Source organism: Scomber japonicus, chromosome 1, assembly GCF_027409825.1.
Source record: "Scomber japonicus isolate fScoJap1 chromosome 1, fScoJap1.pri, whole genome shotgun sequence".
In the NCBI taxonomy this organism is placed as follows: domain Eukaryota; kingdom Metazoa; phylum Chordata; class Actinopteri; order Scombriformes; family Scombridae; genus Scomber; species Scomber japonicus.
The window spans coordinates 11,891,250-11,907,021 of record NC_070578.1 but is presented as its reverse complement, the minus strand read 5'-3'; the positions used below and the strand labels follow the sequence as shown (position 1 = coordinate 11,907,021).

Genomic DNA, 15,772 nt, shown 5'->3' with positions numbered 1-15,772 from the left:
TAACTGGCCATTGATTTTCCCGCCCGGGACATTACAATATTGCAGACCCCTTTTTCCTCTCCCAGCAATTTCAAGTTTGGTGCACATAATTGCATGGGCTTTTTAACGGGGCTCACATAGGCTACACGTTTTCCCCTATTAATGATCATTTGCTGTTTGATTTTGTTAGTCACAGCTCACATTTCGATCCGGTTACACTGTCACATTTTAAAACAGTTCAGACATTTATCAATACTCCTGAATATATATACACGACATCTAAAATAGAAATATATATTCTTTAATTATTTTTGCATAACGCCTTGATAAAAGCAAATCACTCGGAGCCATCAGAAGTATTTGATTTTCCCCCTGCTCTTTCCTTTTTTTCATGAATAAGTAAATAGTAAGGCTATCGAAACTAAAAGATAGCTGACACAAGAGAGGACCAGATCCATCTACCCTGCAGCTGCTCTTTAAATATTCAGTGAAAAATAATGGCATCCGAGGCATCACCTATAGTAACATTATTATCTTCATTTCTCAAAATCAGCTCGACTGAGAGCTTCGTTTATCTTTTTCACGTAATAAATCTACTCGACTCAGCGCTCAGATGGAGCTCCTGTGGGACCTCTTGCCCTCTTAAAACATCCCCACTGAAGGCGCACTCATGTCAGTGCATCATGTGGGCGGTAATAATAATAATAATAATAATAATAATAATAATAATAATATTTAGTGTATGCGTGGTCTATAACTTATTTGCAGGGTTGATGCAGACGTCTTAAAGGAAGTGTAATTTTTGAAAAGTAATATTTCTCAAAATCTAGAAATCTAGATATTTTGACATTTAAAGGCCCACAAAACATCCAACTTTTGATATCAGCATATAATAAAATCATTATTAATGTTTTTTTGCTATACAACAACCCATTGGATAGCGGCGATATAAAGACAAATATATATGTTTTCTTCTAACACAACTAGTTTAATGGATTGTGTGAATTGGAGATATGTCCACAAGACGTGGTTGTGAGACAGTCACCCGCTAAAGAATATATGTTAAGAGAAGAAATTAAAAGCTTTATTCATCCCTATTCAGATGAACAGCCTTCTCTCCGCTGTCTCCTTTACCACTGATCATCCCGGTGCGCATAAAGCGTTTGGATCCGCTGTGCGCAATGGGAGAGGGGGGGGGACAAGAGAGCAAGAGAGAGAGAGAGAGAGAGAGAGAGGCGGGGGAGGGAGGGGAGGGATGGGGTGGAGGTGAATGGCAGCGTGACTGAATAGCCCGGTGACCAATCAGGACCTCGATGGGCTGGGCTCCGCATTTGTCCCAGTGCTGCACGGGCCCTCAAAGTTTGTTTATTCGCCGAATGCAGTGTGTGATGAAAACGTGTTAGTTACTAACCCCCCTTTCTACTAATAATAATCAAATGAAACTGATTGGGACGTCGGATCACACCGTGGACTTTTGGGAACGCGTACCGGTGCCATTTACGCACGGAACATGCTCGCGCGACCTGCGTTTTAGCGCACCGGCAGCCTCGCTCGAAACTCTGAAGAGAGTAGGTGTCGGTGTACAACACAACAAGAAGTGAATTACAGCGATATTAATGCGAGAGCGGAGGACGGACTACCGAGTTGTCGAGAGAAGAAAGTTGGTTGGTTATCGCGGAGGTTTGAGAGGCGAGCGTCCAGTCAGCTCACATCTACTGGGAGAAAAAAAGAAAAGAAAAGAAAAACTGTGATCTCCGCTTGATCAATGTGAAAGATTGAAAGATACTGTCGCAGGCATGGACTCGAGACGCTGACATTCCCCTGTAGAAGTCAAGATAAGCGTTGACTTGGCTAACAGAAGGGGTTAAACCGTGTCCAAAGGGAGTTTGGAAAACCCAGCCTTTCTTCCCCATACGGATCAACTCATTGGGTGGGAGCTGAGAGAGAGACAAGAGTCCCCAGCAAATCAGGAGCTAATTGATTAAAGAGACTTCATTTGAATAGGAGGGGGGCTGGCGAGGTGCCAATCGCCTTTCAAAGAAGCCCCCCGTATGATTAATCGCAGAGCATTATTGATAATCATAACGGAGCACATGCGCGGTGGATGGGCTCGATTTACGTAATTTTTGAGAAGGTTTTGTAGTCATTTTTTTATTCTTTGCCTGCTGATGTGCCAGCCAGCATGTCGCGGAGGAAACAAGCGAAGCCGCAACACTTCCAATCCGACCCTCATCTGCCTTTATCGGAGCACAATGGTGAGTCCAAGTTACCAATAGCTCCCTTTAACGAAGCACTATGCATTTCTCACACTTTTCTTTTTTCCTTTTTTTAAAGCTTTTATCATCTCTGTGTCCATATCTGTCCGTTAAAGTTAATTCTTGAATTAATTGGGTTTTATACTTTTAGTGTTTGTTTCTTTGTAAATTCCATCGTCTTCGCGATAGAAGTGTGTTCCACGTTTCAGATGACTTTACGCTCAGGACATTGCTTAAATTCACTCGTTCCGAGTCAAAAGAGAATTTAAACCTACTTTTGTATTTTCTTAATACAACAGGCATCATTATCGAAAAGATGATTTAGAAGATAAATAAGTGAAAGATAATAACGAAAGTGCATGGTGCATTTCTCTTCAGCTTTACTTTTGTGTGTGTGTGTGTTTTAAAAGTTTCAAAACTTTTTAGACTCAACACCAGGTTTAAATCGCGTTTTAAAACTAAGCTACCACCTCTCTCTTGAAGTGAGGAGGCTGCTTGATTGTCGGTCCTCTCCGAGGCTTCCCTGCGTTCAGCGGTCGCTCTCGGTGCGTAGTGATAGGCCACCTTGTCGCTCTTGCCGGTAACTTTTCTTGCTGGGACCCGGACAGAGAAATTCCTCAAAAGTGTTATTCAGTCCAGCGCTGTAAAATCGTACAACGTCTTTTCCTCTTTTATGAATATCAGTGTGTTATTCATCGCGTGTTTGAACACTCGCGCGCTGTAAAGTTGAGTGAAAGGAGGGCAAACTTCTCCACAGAGCGCAAACCAAACACAGCCTTTTCCAAATTCTGAAAATATCCAATAAGTTTACTCATCGTTCACTTTTTGTTCATATAGCAGCAAAATGAAGACTTGAGACACTCACACACCCACACTCGACTCCTCTTATGTTGCAAAAAAAATGTAGCTGTCTAAAAAATATAGCTCCGTTCATTCTTACTTTAACGCCTTTAAAGAAACTTAAGCTTTCACGTTTTTTGCCTCCTGCGAAAAAATATTAGTGAGAATTTTTAGTTCGCAAAGTGAGCTGCACTCTGTGGAACTGTTGTGCCTAAAATGTGAAACCAGTTCATACAAAGTGGCATTCAGTAGTGGAAGTGAAGCACTGGAGCTCTTGCAGACTTTGAAAGGCCAGAAAAAGCCAGTGAAGTTGCAGTTCATTGTAAATAGTTTGTTACATTTTTTATCGTGATCAGAATACACAATTAAAAAAAAACTTAAACAAACGTACAGTAAAATAAAATATTAATAACACTTGAGTTTTGTAATAAGACAGGTTACGCTGCATTGCAAAGTGTGTTTTTGTTGACCGACCTTTCTATTACAGGACTCAAGAAAATAATATTTCTTTAATTATCTCCAATTTACCAAAAAAAAAAAAAAAAAAAAGAAAGAAAGAAAATCTTTAATTGCACGGAGGCTGGTCTCGGGTCTGTCACGCAGTCTGATCGAATTTTTCTGCGAAATGTTTAAATGTTTGTAATTTCAGTTTGTTTAAAACGTAGGCCTATTTGCACACAAGCAATACGTGCCATAAATTGAATATGATTCCGTTTAGATATTATTTGTAATGCTAGATATACCTGTTGGATCAGGCATATAAATGTTATACATAATCTAAGTATTGTCAAAGCCACATTGTTTTTAGGACTGCCTGAAAAACATGTTCAGGTCATTTCAAATGAGCACTTGTTTCTTGCATAGAAAAGATATGTGCAGCCTATTTCACATGATTTCTAGTAACCTGATGATTAAGGCAGAACCCAGTTAATTCCTGAGTGCTGTTTTTTCTGCATTTTCCTTTAAATCTAATAAACTTAATATAGAGTTACTTTTGTCACTAACCCTGGAAGACAGCAGAATGCAAAATATCTTAATTCTGTCCAATACCATGCCACACATTAAAATTGTTGTTATAGGAGTAGGGACATGTTGTCTTTTGGTTTGGTGGTATTTAGCTGAGAGTGTGCTCACAGCAAATGTGATGTGTGTCTTCTGGAGAGTTGTGGTAGCCGGAAGTGAAAACAGAAAGTCATTGTATTTGTGGCTGAATATCAATGATGCTGAGGGCCGTAGTTACTGGGAGGTCGGAGTGAGAGCCACAGAGGGTGGGATGTTGAGCTGTTTTAACCTTTGCCAGTGTCCCTCTGTGTGGAAGTGACAGGAGTTCAGGGCCCAGTGTGTTGCTCTCTACCTCGCCATTGACCCCGCTGATCAGAGCTGCAGGCGGCCTAGCGAGGCCTCAGCTTTTCTTTTTCTTTTTCCTTTTTTCTTGTAAGTGTGTTTGTAAGTGTGAGGCCTTATCAATATTGTGGCCATCCCCTTTCGCCCTATCAGAATAGCCCCCCTAGAGGGCAGATTGGCAGGGCAGCCCCCTTCGCACTGTTGTTCCCTGCAAACAGGGTGCAGTTGCTTGTCATTTTGCCAGTGTATATGTGCTGTGAGTCTAGGTGTAGCCTGAAGGACTTGCTTTGCTTTTTTCCCTCCCCTTAAGCTTTAAGCATGTCACCGGGGCAGAGCTTCTGAGATTTGAGTCTTGTCCTGGACCACGGCAGCTTTAGTGGAACCCCATCTAGTGTTCAGTGGGATGAGTCCTGAGGGTTGGAGACGATGTGAGCAGAAACCCTCCTGAAGTTACAAGTGTCAAGAGGCTCACAGAGGCCCCCTGCGAAAAAATAATGTAGGATCTCTCAAAGCTCTTCGTCAACTTTTTCGACTAATCCTCACTTTCTTGTCTCTTATATTCAGACTTTGGTCAGTCTCTTCGAGGCTCTGTCCTCTGCTCTTTGTCTCTCCTAATGCCCTTTAGCCTTACTCACTGCTTACATTGTGCTTTTGATAGAGACTCTATGTAAGTTTTACAGACTCCATCTTCATACCAGCTTGACTTTATCTTAATTTTAATTCGACGTTAATCCTTGCTATTTTGGGAATTAAGCCTAATGCTAGCATCTGTGCTGTTTGCTGTAGTAGTGTTGCATGGACAGTGGATTTGTAGACATGCATTGATTTAGTTTTGATTCTTTTTTGTTGTCAAGTAATGCAAAACATGGTGTTGCACAGTTTAAAGTGCAAATCTGCTACGTAAGCCTTTAAGTTAAGTTAGTAAGATAAAACATGATTTTACACATTCTTAAATCTTGCATATTAGTATGATTTTTATTTTATTTTCTCACATTCCAAACGTAAGGCAGACTTAGTGAAGAGGAGACTGCACTACTGCATTGCACAATTTTGGCTTCTTGTTCTTTAATTAGTTATATATAAATGCAAAAAAATATTCTGGGAATGAATATCTTGAGTTTCATCTTTTTTATGTATCTATATATTCTACAACTAGTTTTAATACTGTAATTGGCATTTAGGACTCACCGTTTAAAAAGTAGTAGTATTGAAAATGTTTTGATTTGTAGGATTTTTGAAAATGCGCTCTGCATAAAATATTGTTGTCTTTGTCAAGAAATTAACTTGTTGGAAATTTTAATTAAATAAACGTGCTTAGACTATTTTTAAAGTATGTTTATGAATGAAATGGTAAATTAATTTATTTTCAGCGAACACCGTTTCCTTTCATTTAGTATAGTGTGTACTGTATTTTTTCTTATGCTTTCTTAAGACTTAATGCACACACACATATATCAATGTGTGCGCGCACACACACACATACACACACACACACACACACACATTTTATTTATTAATCTATTTATTTATTTATTAAATCAGCATCTTCCAGAAGTTTGATAGACATAAGTGTTTTTTTATTTGCTTGGCTCCTATTTTCATCCCACTCAGTGTCATATGATTGGACTTTCTTCACACTAATTTGCCTTTAGAAAAGAGAAACAGTGTTTATTTAATCCTCACATTTCTCACACTATGAATCAAACACATTTTTTTCAAAATTAATGCTTGTGGTGTAGGTTGGCGGGTTAGTGGGTGCAAGGGGGGATTTAACATGAAAAGTTATCATTAAAGTTGAGTCTTCCCTGTTTGCATGGTTTGGTGGTGTGAGGGCTAGGGTTTACTGTCATGGCAACTTTGCGTTATCTGATGTCTCTGAGCAGAGAAACATTGAGGGAGATAATCCCTGAATTAAACAGGATCTGCTTTGAGTCGACTGAGATGAGCAGGGCCAGGCTGTGCCGACGATCCCCGCCGCTCCCATGCTGCGCGAACAATGGGAAGGCATCCTGTCTCTCTGTGGGGCAGGGCTGCACTTCTCTGGGTTTCATTTGCAAATGAATTCTTGGCCCTGATGAAAGTGTTGAGGGGCCAGAGCCACAATGAAAGAGATTCATAGAGAAATGCAATTTGTAAATCAACTTGTATGTTAAACAGCAAGATTTTAGTGTGACAAAGAAGGAAAAGAATAAGGAAAGTCTTGAGCACAGCGGTGGCTCTGGGGGCAGGGTGTCATCTTGCCTTTTCACTCCCTGACTCGTTCTGTTTATTAAAATGGAAAACTCAAAAAACCTGTTTTTGTGCGCATTTGAAAGGCAGTCATTACTTTTGTATTTTAATCTCAGTGACAGCTGAAGTTGATGTGTCTGCATTGCAAGTTCTGTGAGCTGGTGTGTCCAGTTTCGCAGTTTTTGCAAGTTTTGGTGGACACATTCTGATGTACCAACCTACTCTTTCAAGTTTTTTTATTTAAACAGATTATTTCTGTTGAGTTTTTTTCTTCCAGGTCCTTTTTTGTCCCAGAATTATTTACTGATGAGTGCCTGTTCTGCGGTTGATAACATTTGGGGGTATTTAGTCACAATTATTGAAAAGAGGTCTAGTCACTTTTTAAAAATTCAACATACAAAATTTCATTAGACGATAGACATTTTAATAATGCCAGACAATTTCATAACACATATATATTAGATAAGTCATTATTTTCTTTGTCATGCTTTTGTTTTACTTGTTGTGTACTGTGACCACATAGCAGTCTGGATGCCACAGGCTCCGTTGTACATGTCCTACTGTGATTGCCGCCTGAGTGGATACAAATTAGTTTAGTGACATAGATAACCTGTCCAAGATGCCCATAGTTGGCTGAAAATGAGCAAAGTTGACAGCAAATTGAAAGTCTAATAAGTCCTTCAAATGCTTGATTTGCGCCGAGTGGACAAGTAGACTTTGAAGGGCATGGAATATAGGAAATCAATGCCTTTCTATGAAATTTCATTAAGACCCAATGTTCTTGCTTCACTCAATTCTATATTTTGATGGATTATCTGGAGAAAATGATTACCTTTTGGTTGGCTGATGAAACCCAGATGTACATCTTCAAAGATCACTTTTAAGCAATATTTGAGTAGTTCCCATTGATTTTGTATCCCCTCTTATCGTGTTTCAGAGGCCACTGCATTGAATAAGGCTTTTTCTCATTTCTGCTGGCTTATTGTTGCCTTTCGATCGTTGTTTTTGTGAGCACATCAAGGGGATAAGTGTAAAACTGATTAACTCAAGATTAACAACAATGGAATTTGAGGAGATAAAGCTGCTTCTTCAGCTGCAAAACATTTCTAATCACTAATCCTCTGTTTCCTCTTTTTCAGGGGACACAGAACTTTGCTCAGAGGACCCCCCCTGCAAGGAGTCAGATGCCCATGTCTGTAGCAGATGTTGTGCTGAGTTCTTTGAACTATCAGATCTTGAGGAACACCAGAAGAATTGCACTAAGAATCAGTTAGTTCTGATAGTGAATGAAAATCCTGCCTCCCCCACCGGAACTTTCTCGCCTGGGTCTCCTCCCCATAATCCCGATGACCAGATGAATGACACAGCTAATAACACTGATCAAACAGAGTGCAGTGACCTTTTGGAGCAGAACACTCTTGAAAAAGACGAATCCATGGACGTGGACGTTTCCGGAATGAGCAGTGGTCATGAAGAGGAAGGCAGTCATACAGATAGTGGGAGCCCCATCAACACAGTCAGCAGCCATGGTGGCAGGGGCACCTCTGGCCCTGCAGTAGGTACTTCAGCTGTCTCAGCCCCTCTTCCTCAGCTTAGTAACCTGACTGAGCTGGGGAACTTCTCCATGATCAACAGCAATGTCATCATTGAAAATCTTCAGAGCACCAAAGTGGCTGTGGCCCAATTCTCCCAAGAGACTCGTTCCACTGGGGGCCCCAGAGTGGCAGTGCCAGCCCTTATGGAGCAGCTCCTTGCCCTGCAACAGCAACAGATCCACCAGCTGCAGCTTATTGAGCAGATTCGCCATCAGATACTGCGACTGGCCTCCCAGTCCCCAGAAATGCAGGTGCCCCCAACCTCTGCTCCAGGCACAATGGGGCCTGCTGCCAGCCCACTGACCACACTCAGCTCCCATCTCTCCCAACAGTTGGCTGCAGCCGCAGGCCTAGCACAGAACCTGGCTAGTCAGTCAGCCAGTATTAGCAGCCTAAAGCAGCTGGCTGCAGCGGCACAGCTACCTCAGTCCAACCCAAGCAGCAGTGAGACATCTCAGAGCATTAGCACACTGGGGCCATCAACAGTCAGTGCCCAGTCCTCTGACAAGAGGCCGAATCATATGAGTAGCCTCCACTCTCAGCTCAGCAACTCCTCACTAACTAAGTCATCCACGCCAGCATTTGGAATAGGTAGCTTACTAAGCTCTGCAGTGAATCCCCTTCTACCTCAGCCCCCACCTGGAAACCCCATGTTCTCCAGCTCTCTGCCCAGTGTTGGCACCACCGTAGAGGACCTCAACTCTTTAGCAGCTTTGGCCCAGCAGAGGAAAGGCAAGCCACCAAATGTCACTTCATTTGAACACAAGAGCAGCTCTGACGATGCTTTCTTCAAGCATAAGTGTAGGTTTTGTGGCAAGGTGTTTGGGAGTGACAGTGCCTTGCAAATTCACCTGCGCTCTCACACTGGTGAGAGACCATACAAGTGTAATATCTGTGGTAACCGCTTCTCTACCCGTGGTAACCTGAAGGTACATTTCCAGCGTCATAAAGAAAAATATCCACACATCCAGATGAACCCCTATCCTGTTCCTGAGCATTTAGACAACATACCAACAAGCACCGGCATTCCATACGGCATGTCTATGCCCCCTGAGAAGCCTGTCACCAGCTGGCTGGATAGCAAACCAGTTTTGCCCACTCTGACTTCTTCAGTTGGCATGCTGCTGCCACCAACCATGCCGAGCCTGCCACATTTCATCAAAAAGGAAGATCATTCAATAGCCATAACTAGCCCTTCTGTTACTGCAAAAAGTGACTCAGGTGCTACTGAGCCTTCAGCTAAAAGTAATGATAGAGTGTCAGAAGAGGGTGAAGGTGCAACTCTGCCTACCTCAAATGGGAAAACTGAAGAAGGCAGCCACTCCTCAGGCTTTGTGACAAATGTGAGCTCTGCGTCAGAGAGCACTACCGAATACACAACATCAAACAGCCCGCCCATGATGACCAACCCACTCATGCCTCTTATGTCTGATCACTTCAAGGCTAAATTCCCCTTTGGAGGTATTCTGGATCCTCTCCAGGGGTCAGAGACCTCAAAGTTACAGCAGCTTGTGGAGAACATTGACAGGAAGGTAACAGACCCAAACGAATGTGTTATCTGCCATCGGGTGCTAAGCTGTCAAAGTGCTCTGAAAATGCACTATCGCACTCACACTGGGGAAAGGCCCTTTAAGTGTAAAATCTGTGGCAGGGCTTTTACCACCAAGGGGAATCTTAAGACCCACTATAGCGTCCATAGGGCCATGCCTCCTCTTAGAGTCCAACACTCCTGCCCTATTTGTCAGAAGAAGTTCACAAATGCTGTGGTTTTACAACAGCATATTCGCATGCACATGGGTGGGCAGATCCCCAACACCCCACTGCCAGATAATTACCCAGAGTCCATGGCCTCTGACACTGGCTCAGTTGAGGAGAGAATCATTGATGATCTAGACAACTTCTCTGATGACAATATTGAAGGAATGGATGAGGGCCCAGATAGCAGTGTTCCAGACACACCCATGTCCGCCGATGCATCCCATGACAGTCTTTATAACTCCCCATCTCCCCCTGAAATGGCTATCATGGAAGAGCAAGAGAAAAATGGCCAAGAGAATGCCAGCAATAATGAAACAGAGGAGCTCCGCGCAAGTCAAATGAAGGCTATAGTAAATGGCTTAGTGGAGGGGGATTGCCTCACCAATGACTCCTCATCGCTGGGAGGGGATGTTGAAAGCCAAAGCGCCGGGAGTCCAGCTGTGTCAGAATCTACCTCCTCCATGCAGGCGCCATCTCCCACTAGCATGCAGTCACAAATACACAAATCCCCCTGCTTCGAAGAAAGGCACCAGAGGGCCTTATCCTTGGAGCAGACCAGTGCAAGCCTCTTGCACTCTCACCCCTCCAACATCGGAGCCCTGGACCTGACATCTGTCAATCCCTCAAAAGACCCACTGGGCATGATATTCCCCTTCCGTGAGCGTAACACCATCAAGAACACATCCTGTGACATCTGTGGGAAGACCTTTGCTTGTCAGAGTGCCTTGGACATTCACTATCGAAGCCATACCAAAGAACGACCATTTATTTGCACGGCCTGTAACAGGGGTTTTTCCACCAAGGGCAACCTGAAGCAGCACATGCTAACACATCAAATGAGAGACCTGCCCTCGCAGCTCTTTGAGCCGTCAAACACCAGCCTCTCCTCGAGCCCAACCCCTTCCCTCCTCTCTGTTGGTTCTCTTAACAAACCAGAGGTCAACGGCTTCCTTCATGTCCTCCACCCAGAGAACAAGGACATGCCTCCTGGCTTGGTCACATCATCTGCCTCCACTTCCCCAGTTCTTTCTAATGCTCCACCACGCAGGACACCCAAGCAACACTTCTGCAACACCTGTGGGAAGTGTTTCTCCTCCTCCAGTGCTCTACAGATCCATGAGAGAACCCATACTGGGGAGAAACCGTTTGCCTGCAGTATCTGTGGCCGAGCTTTCACCACCAAAGGAAACCTCAAGGTAAATGTCAGAGCATCTAGAAAACTGTTGGTCTCCTAAAAATTTGTGCGTGAGAATGTTTGTGAAAAATGGGTCTCAGAACTGCAGTTTAGTTTTATAAGGCGTGTCAGTGCTCTACAAATTGGAGGTGGTAATGTTGTATAATTAATTAAAGGAACGGCTCTCAGAGAAAAAATTACCTTAGTGGAAAGGATGAATCACACAACTAATATGATTATTGGGTAGAAAATTCCAGAATGCGATCAGCTACAAATGATTCAATGCACAGAATTAATTATCTGTAGCAATCACTGTGAGACGGGTGGTTTTACATACAGATTTTATGAAAACTGTCTAGGCCTGAATCATAAAATCACTATAAACAAATTATTATTTTTGAGGTATGTGTGAATCCTCAATCCTAGATAAGAATTTGGGTTACTTTTTCTATTTTTAAAGGTTGTAGTTAATCAAGATCTTGCTGTTGGAGACTGGTCTTATACAGACATAATATTTATGCATTCTAGTTTAAATTGCTCCACTACACTACTATAGTATAGCAATGTAAAGTCTTTGAACTTTTTTGTAGTAGGTTGTACAAAAAATAGCTTAAAACATAACTATTTCAATGTATCTCTCTAGGATTATGAAGGAGAAAAAAGTGTCGCCTTTGTCTTGGAAAGGGTATTGGCAAAGGTGAAATGTCACATGTAATACTAGCCAGAGCAATGAAACTGGACAGTGCAATTTTATTCCGAGCGCTGTGGTCCCCCTGTGAGATGAGCAAATTAAGGTTTAGATTAAACAGCATGTATCCGTCTTGCCAAAATAAGATCTCACAGCATAGGCAACTTACTAGTCCGCTGCACCCAGGGTGTGAAGCTATTTTAATACGGAGTTGAGCATTATTATTATTTTTTCCATTGCATCATCTCATGTGCAGCTCTTGTGGCCAACTTTGTAAACATCACTAATTTTCATCCCTCTCATTGCTCTGTCTCTCTCCTCCCTCCCTTTTATTCCCTTTCTCCCTCCTCCCTCTCTCTCTTTAGGTTCACATGGGCACGCACATGTGGAACAGCGCTCCTGCCAGACGTGGCCGCAGGCTCTCTGTGGATGGGCCAATGGCCTTCCTGGGCACCAACCCAGTCAAGTTTCCTGAGCTCTTCCAGAAGGACATGGCATCGAGGGCAAGCAACGGGGACCCGGCCAGTTTCTGGAACCAGTATGCTGCTGCAGCCTTCTCCAATGGTCTGGCAATGAAGACAAATGAGATCTCTGTCATTCAGAATGGAGGCATCCCACCCATGTCAGGTGGTATGGGAAATGGTGGTAGCTCTCCCATTGGTGGCCTGACCGGCAGCCTAGACAAGCTACACAGCACAGAGCCCAATGCTGCTCTGGCCGGTCTGGAGAAAATGGCCAACACAGACAACGGAGCCCACTTTAGGTTCACACGCTTCATGGAGGACAATAAAGAAATTGTCACTAATTAGTGTGTATGTCCTCAATTGCTCACAGACACATGAAGATGCCTAAAGGCATACTGTACACATATGTAGACACACAGAAGAAGAAAAAGAAAGAGAACAAGACAGGGACAAAATCAACTGAACTGCTTTGCTCGCCATTGAATCTTTACGAACATGAGTGTGAAGACAAGTTGCTTTTTTTGTACAATGTACATGTTATAGTTTTAAGGAGCTTATTTATTAGTGATTATAACCTTGCTTGAAACCAAGTGGAAGCATTAACAGTTAGGTTTTTGTTTGTTTTAAAGCCAGAATGGGTATGTATGGGTGCTTAAAAATGTGCTTTGAAACTTAGAATATCTGGGTAGATAATCTTACCTTGGCATTAAGTTATTTTCTGTCTGTAGTAGCTATAACCGAACTGTCGATGTTCATGTGATGCATTAGCCCTGTAATAAGCAAACAGACTTGCTGTAAATAATGTACACTGATCTTCTGTAGATGGTCTAACATCTGTGTGTTCATGCGCCCCTTCCTCATTGAAACAAAACATCAAAATTCAGGCAAGGGACTAAATGATGTGGTAGTTCCTTTCTTTCCTGTTGCTATACTTTTATTTTATTTAAGGAAGACAAAACATTGAAGTTTGCTACATTTCAAGGGTTTATTTAGTGTTAACTTGTTTTGTTGTCACTGTTTATGTGTATTGTACTTTCTACTTTTTGTTTACTTCCATATTTTTCCCTCTATCTCTTTTTTTTGTTGCTCGTATTTTGGTGTTTTTGAAAGCAAGACAGTTGCTAAGAGGGGAATATTCGGTCTGGCCTTTTTCCTGGTATTTGGAACTGAGACAGCCAATCAGATGAGCAGGATTGTCCTTTAGTTTCTCAGCTGGATTTCCACGTTGCTGCTATGTTCCAGCATCCTCACTGACATCAAGTGCAAAGTTGTGTGTTGAAGCTTCTGTAAATATGTTCAGATGTGGAAATACAAACTCCCTCATAAGAAAATGTACATAGAGCTCACACAAGAAAAGTCCATCATGGCCAGGGGACAAAATGATAGTGTTTTTATAAATATAAATATATATTGGGTTTGACAACCTTCGGACTGTTACATGCACTTTCTTGGAAAGTTGGAAGATCTTTATGGGTCCAGTTTCTCTACACTTTAATACCTACTAACAACTAAGATACTGTAATTCTTTACTCTAATAATCAAATACATCAGTTTTCCAAAAGAAACATTGTGTGTTTGTGTGCCTTTCTTCCCTTTGTTTTTTCATATTAATGAACATATACTGACAATTATTATCTCATATCTAGCATTCGAAATAATTAGAAAGAAGAGCAGCAATAAAACAAAATAACTGTTTTCCCCCTGTGAATAATTCGTGTTTAGGGCCAGTGTGCAGCCTCAACATCTCATCTCTGTGTGTGTGTGTGTGTGTGCGCGCTGACAAACAGCAGGAGCAGAAACGGAGGCTTGGATGCAGTCCTTCATGGTGAAGCTTCCCTGCTCTTTAACTTAAAATGGTTTTAACCTCGTAATTTCTGCTGCCAATCCTTGAAATTGCCAATTAATCGCTACTCATCGGAATCAAGTTGATTTAATACTTTTTACGTTAAAAGAAAAAAAGCGTTCCTCTTCTCACTTATTTACCTTTACCAGATTGTGATTTTAGAAAAGTCTCAATGGAGAAAACATGTTATTTCGCCTGGACTAGCAAATTAAACAGGCGCAATTCAGCAGCTGGACTAGTTTCTTTTGTTTTTTTGTTTTTTTTTTCAATCGAGATTATATGTGTCTTTTGAATATCTTTAATAACCTAGGCTACGTTTCATTAAGGATGCGACGATTTAATTAATCGCCACAAAGCCCCCAAAAGAAGTTGTCAGAACGATCGCTCGGTTATCCGGATAAAGCCTCTCTGACGGCGTTTGTCTTGCATTTTTTATTCAAAGTGAATTTTTTCCCCTTTTGTATTTCAACAGCTGCATTTAATTTAACACATCGTTGCACATCCTGCAATACAGGATCTGTTCATTTCTGACCAACATCCTCGCCGCTCTCCCCTCCTCTTCACACAGCCGATTTCCTCAATATTTACGTTTTATATTTCAAGACGTCGATGCTAAATGATCCTTGCCCACAGTGCCTGTTTTCTTTTTAACAGTCACATCTGTTCCCGCGAGCTCTGTTTGTGCAGCACATATTCCTTCAAAGGACAGAAAGAAAAATAAAACTGATCCGCTTACTTCTCCTGCTAATTATAACAAACTTCATTAGTTCATATTTACTACTTTATCCCTCGATTATGCATTTTAGCATAAAAATCCGCTTTTCTATCATTATTATTATTAGTATTATTATTATTATTATTATTAACAATAATCATACATTTTAATACGATGCTTAAGTGTGTTTCATTATAGATAAAAATAACAACAACAATAACAATAATTGGAATTCCTAAAGAAAACAAAAATTACAATTCAAATATAAGTCAGAAAAAATATATACATATGTAAAGCATGATGGTTCATTTTTTGTGAGAGCTATTCATAGTTATGTTACAGAAACAAACAGGAGTAAATACAAGCTTTATCTCTGTGAGCGGTCTCACTGCTAAGCATGGACTGGGCTCTTCCCTCTCCTTTCCTTGCTTAAGTATTGATTGAGCTGTGCAGTATTACAGAAACACTTGAATCTCAGGTGGCAGGAATGTGTACAATTGATCTCTTCCACTGTGGCTCCCAGCAGTGGCTTTTTGCTCCACAACACAGAGCACCACAGGAAGAGCCGGGAGAACACACTGAAACACAATCGCTACAGACTAAGAAGGGCTGTCCCACTCTGCCCTGCTCACTGTCACAATTTATTGTAGTGCTGTGAGTCTCATCCACTGCTCTGCAGCTATACTCAGGGTACAGAGATTTTATACACTTTGTAAGATAAATACACTCCAAGGGATGCTGCATTTTCACAACTGTATACAAACACACACATCTTGATATTTTGATTTATTTTTGTCATTTTTTCTAACGTGTTTCTGTTTTAGTGTTCTTTATTTTTCTCTCGTCTCAGCCAAATGGCCTGATGGCCTTTTGCTGCAGTGTCTGGAG

The 15,772-nt window shown here is 41.7% G+C and overlaps 1 protein-coding gene across 1 annotated transcript; it reads left to right on the top strand.

Moving 5' to 3' along the window:
* Positions 1-1,289: 1,289 nt before the first annotated feature.
* Positions 1,290-13,891, top strand: sall1a (spalt-like transcription factor 1a). The gene is made up of 3 exons (XM_053315619.1): positions 1,290-2,234; positions 7,787-11,196; positions 12,228-13,891. The coding sequence occupies exons 1-3, from the start codon at positions 2,162-2,164 to the stop codon at positions 12,669-12,671; spliced, it is 3,927 nt and encodes a 1,308-aa protein (XP_053171594.1). The 5' UTR covers positions 1,290-2,161; the 3' UTR covers positions 12,672-13,891.
* Positions 13,892-15,772: the final 1,881 nt, after the last annotated feature.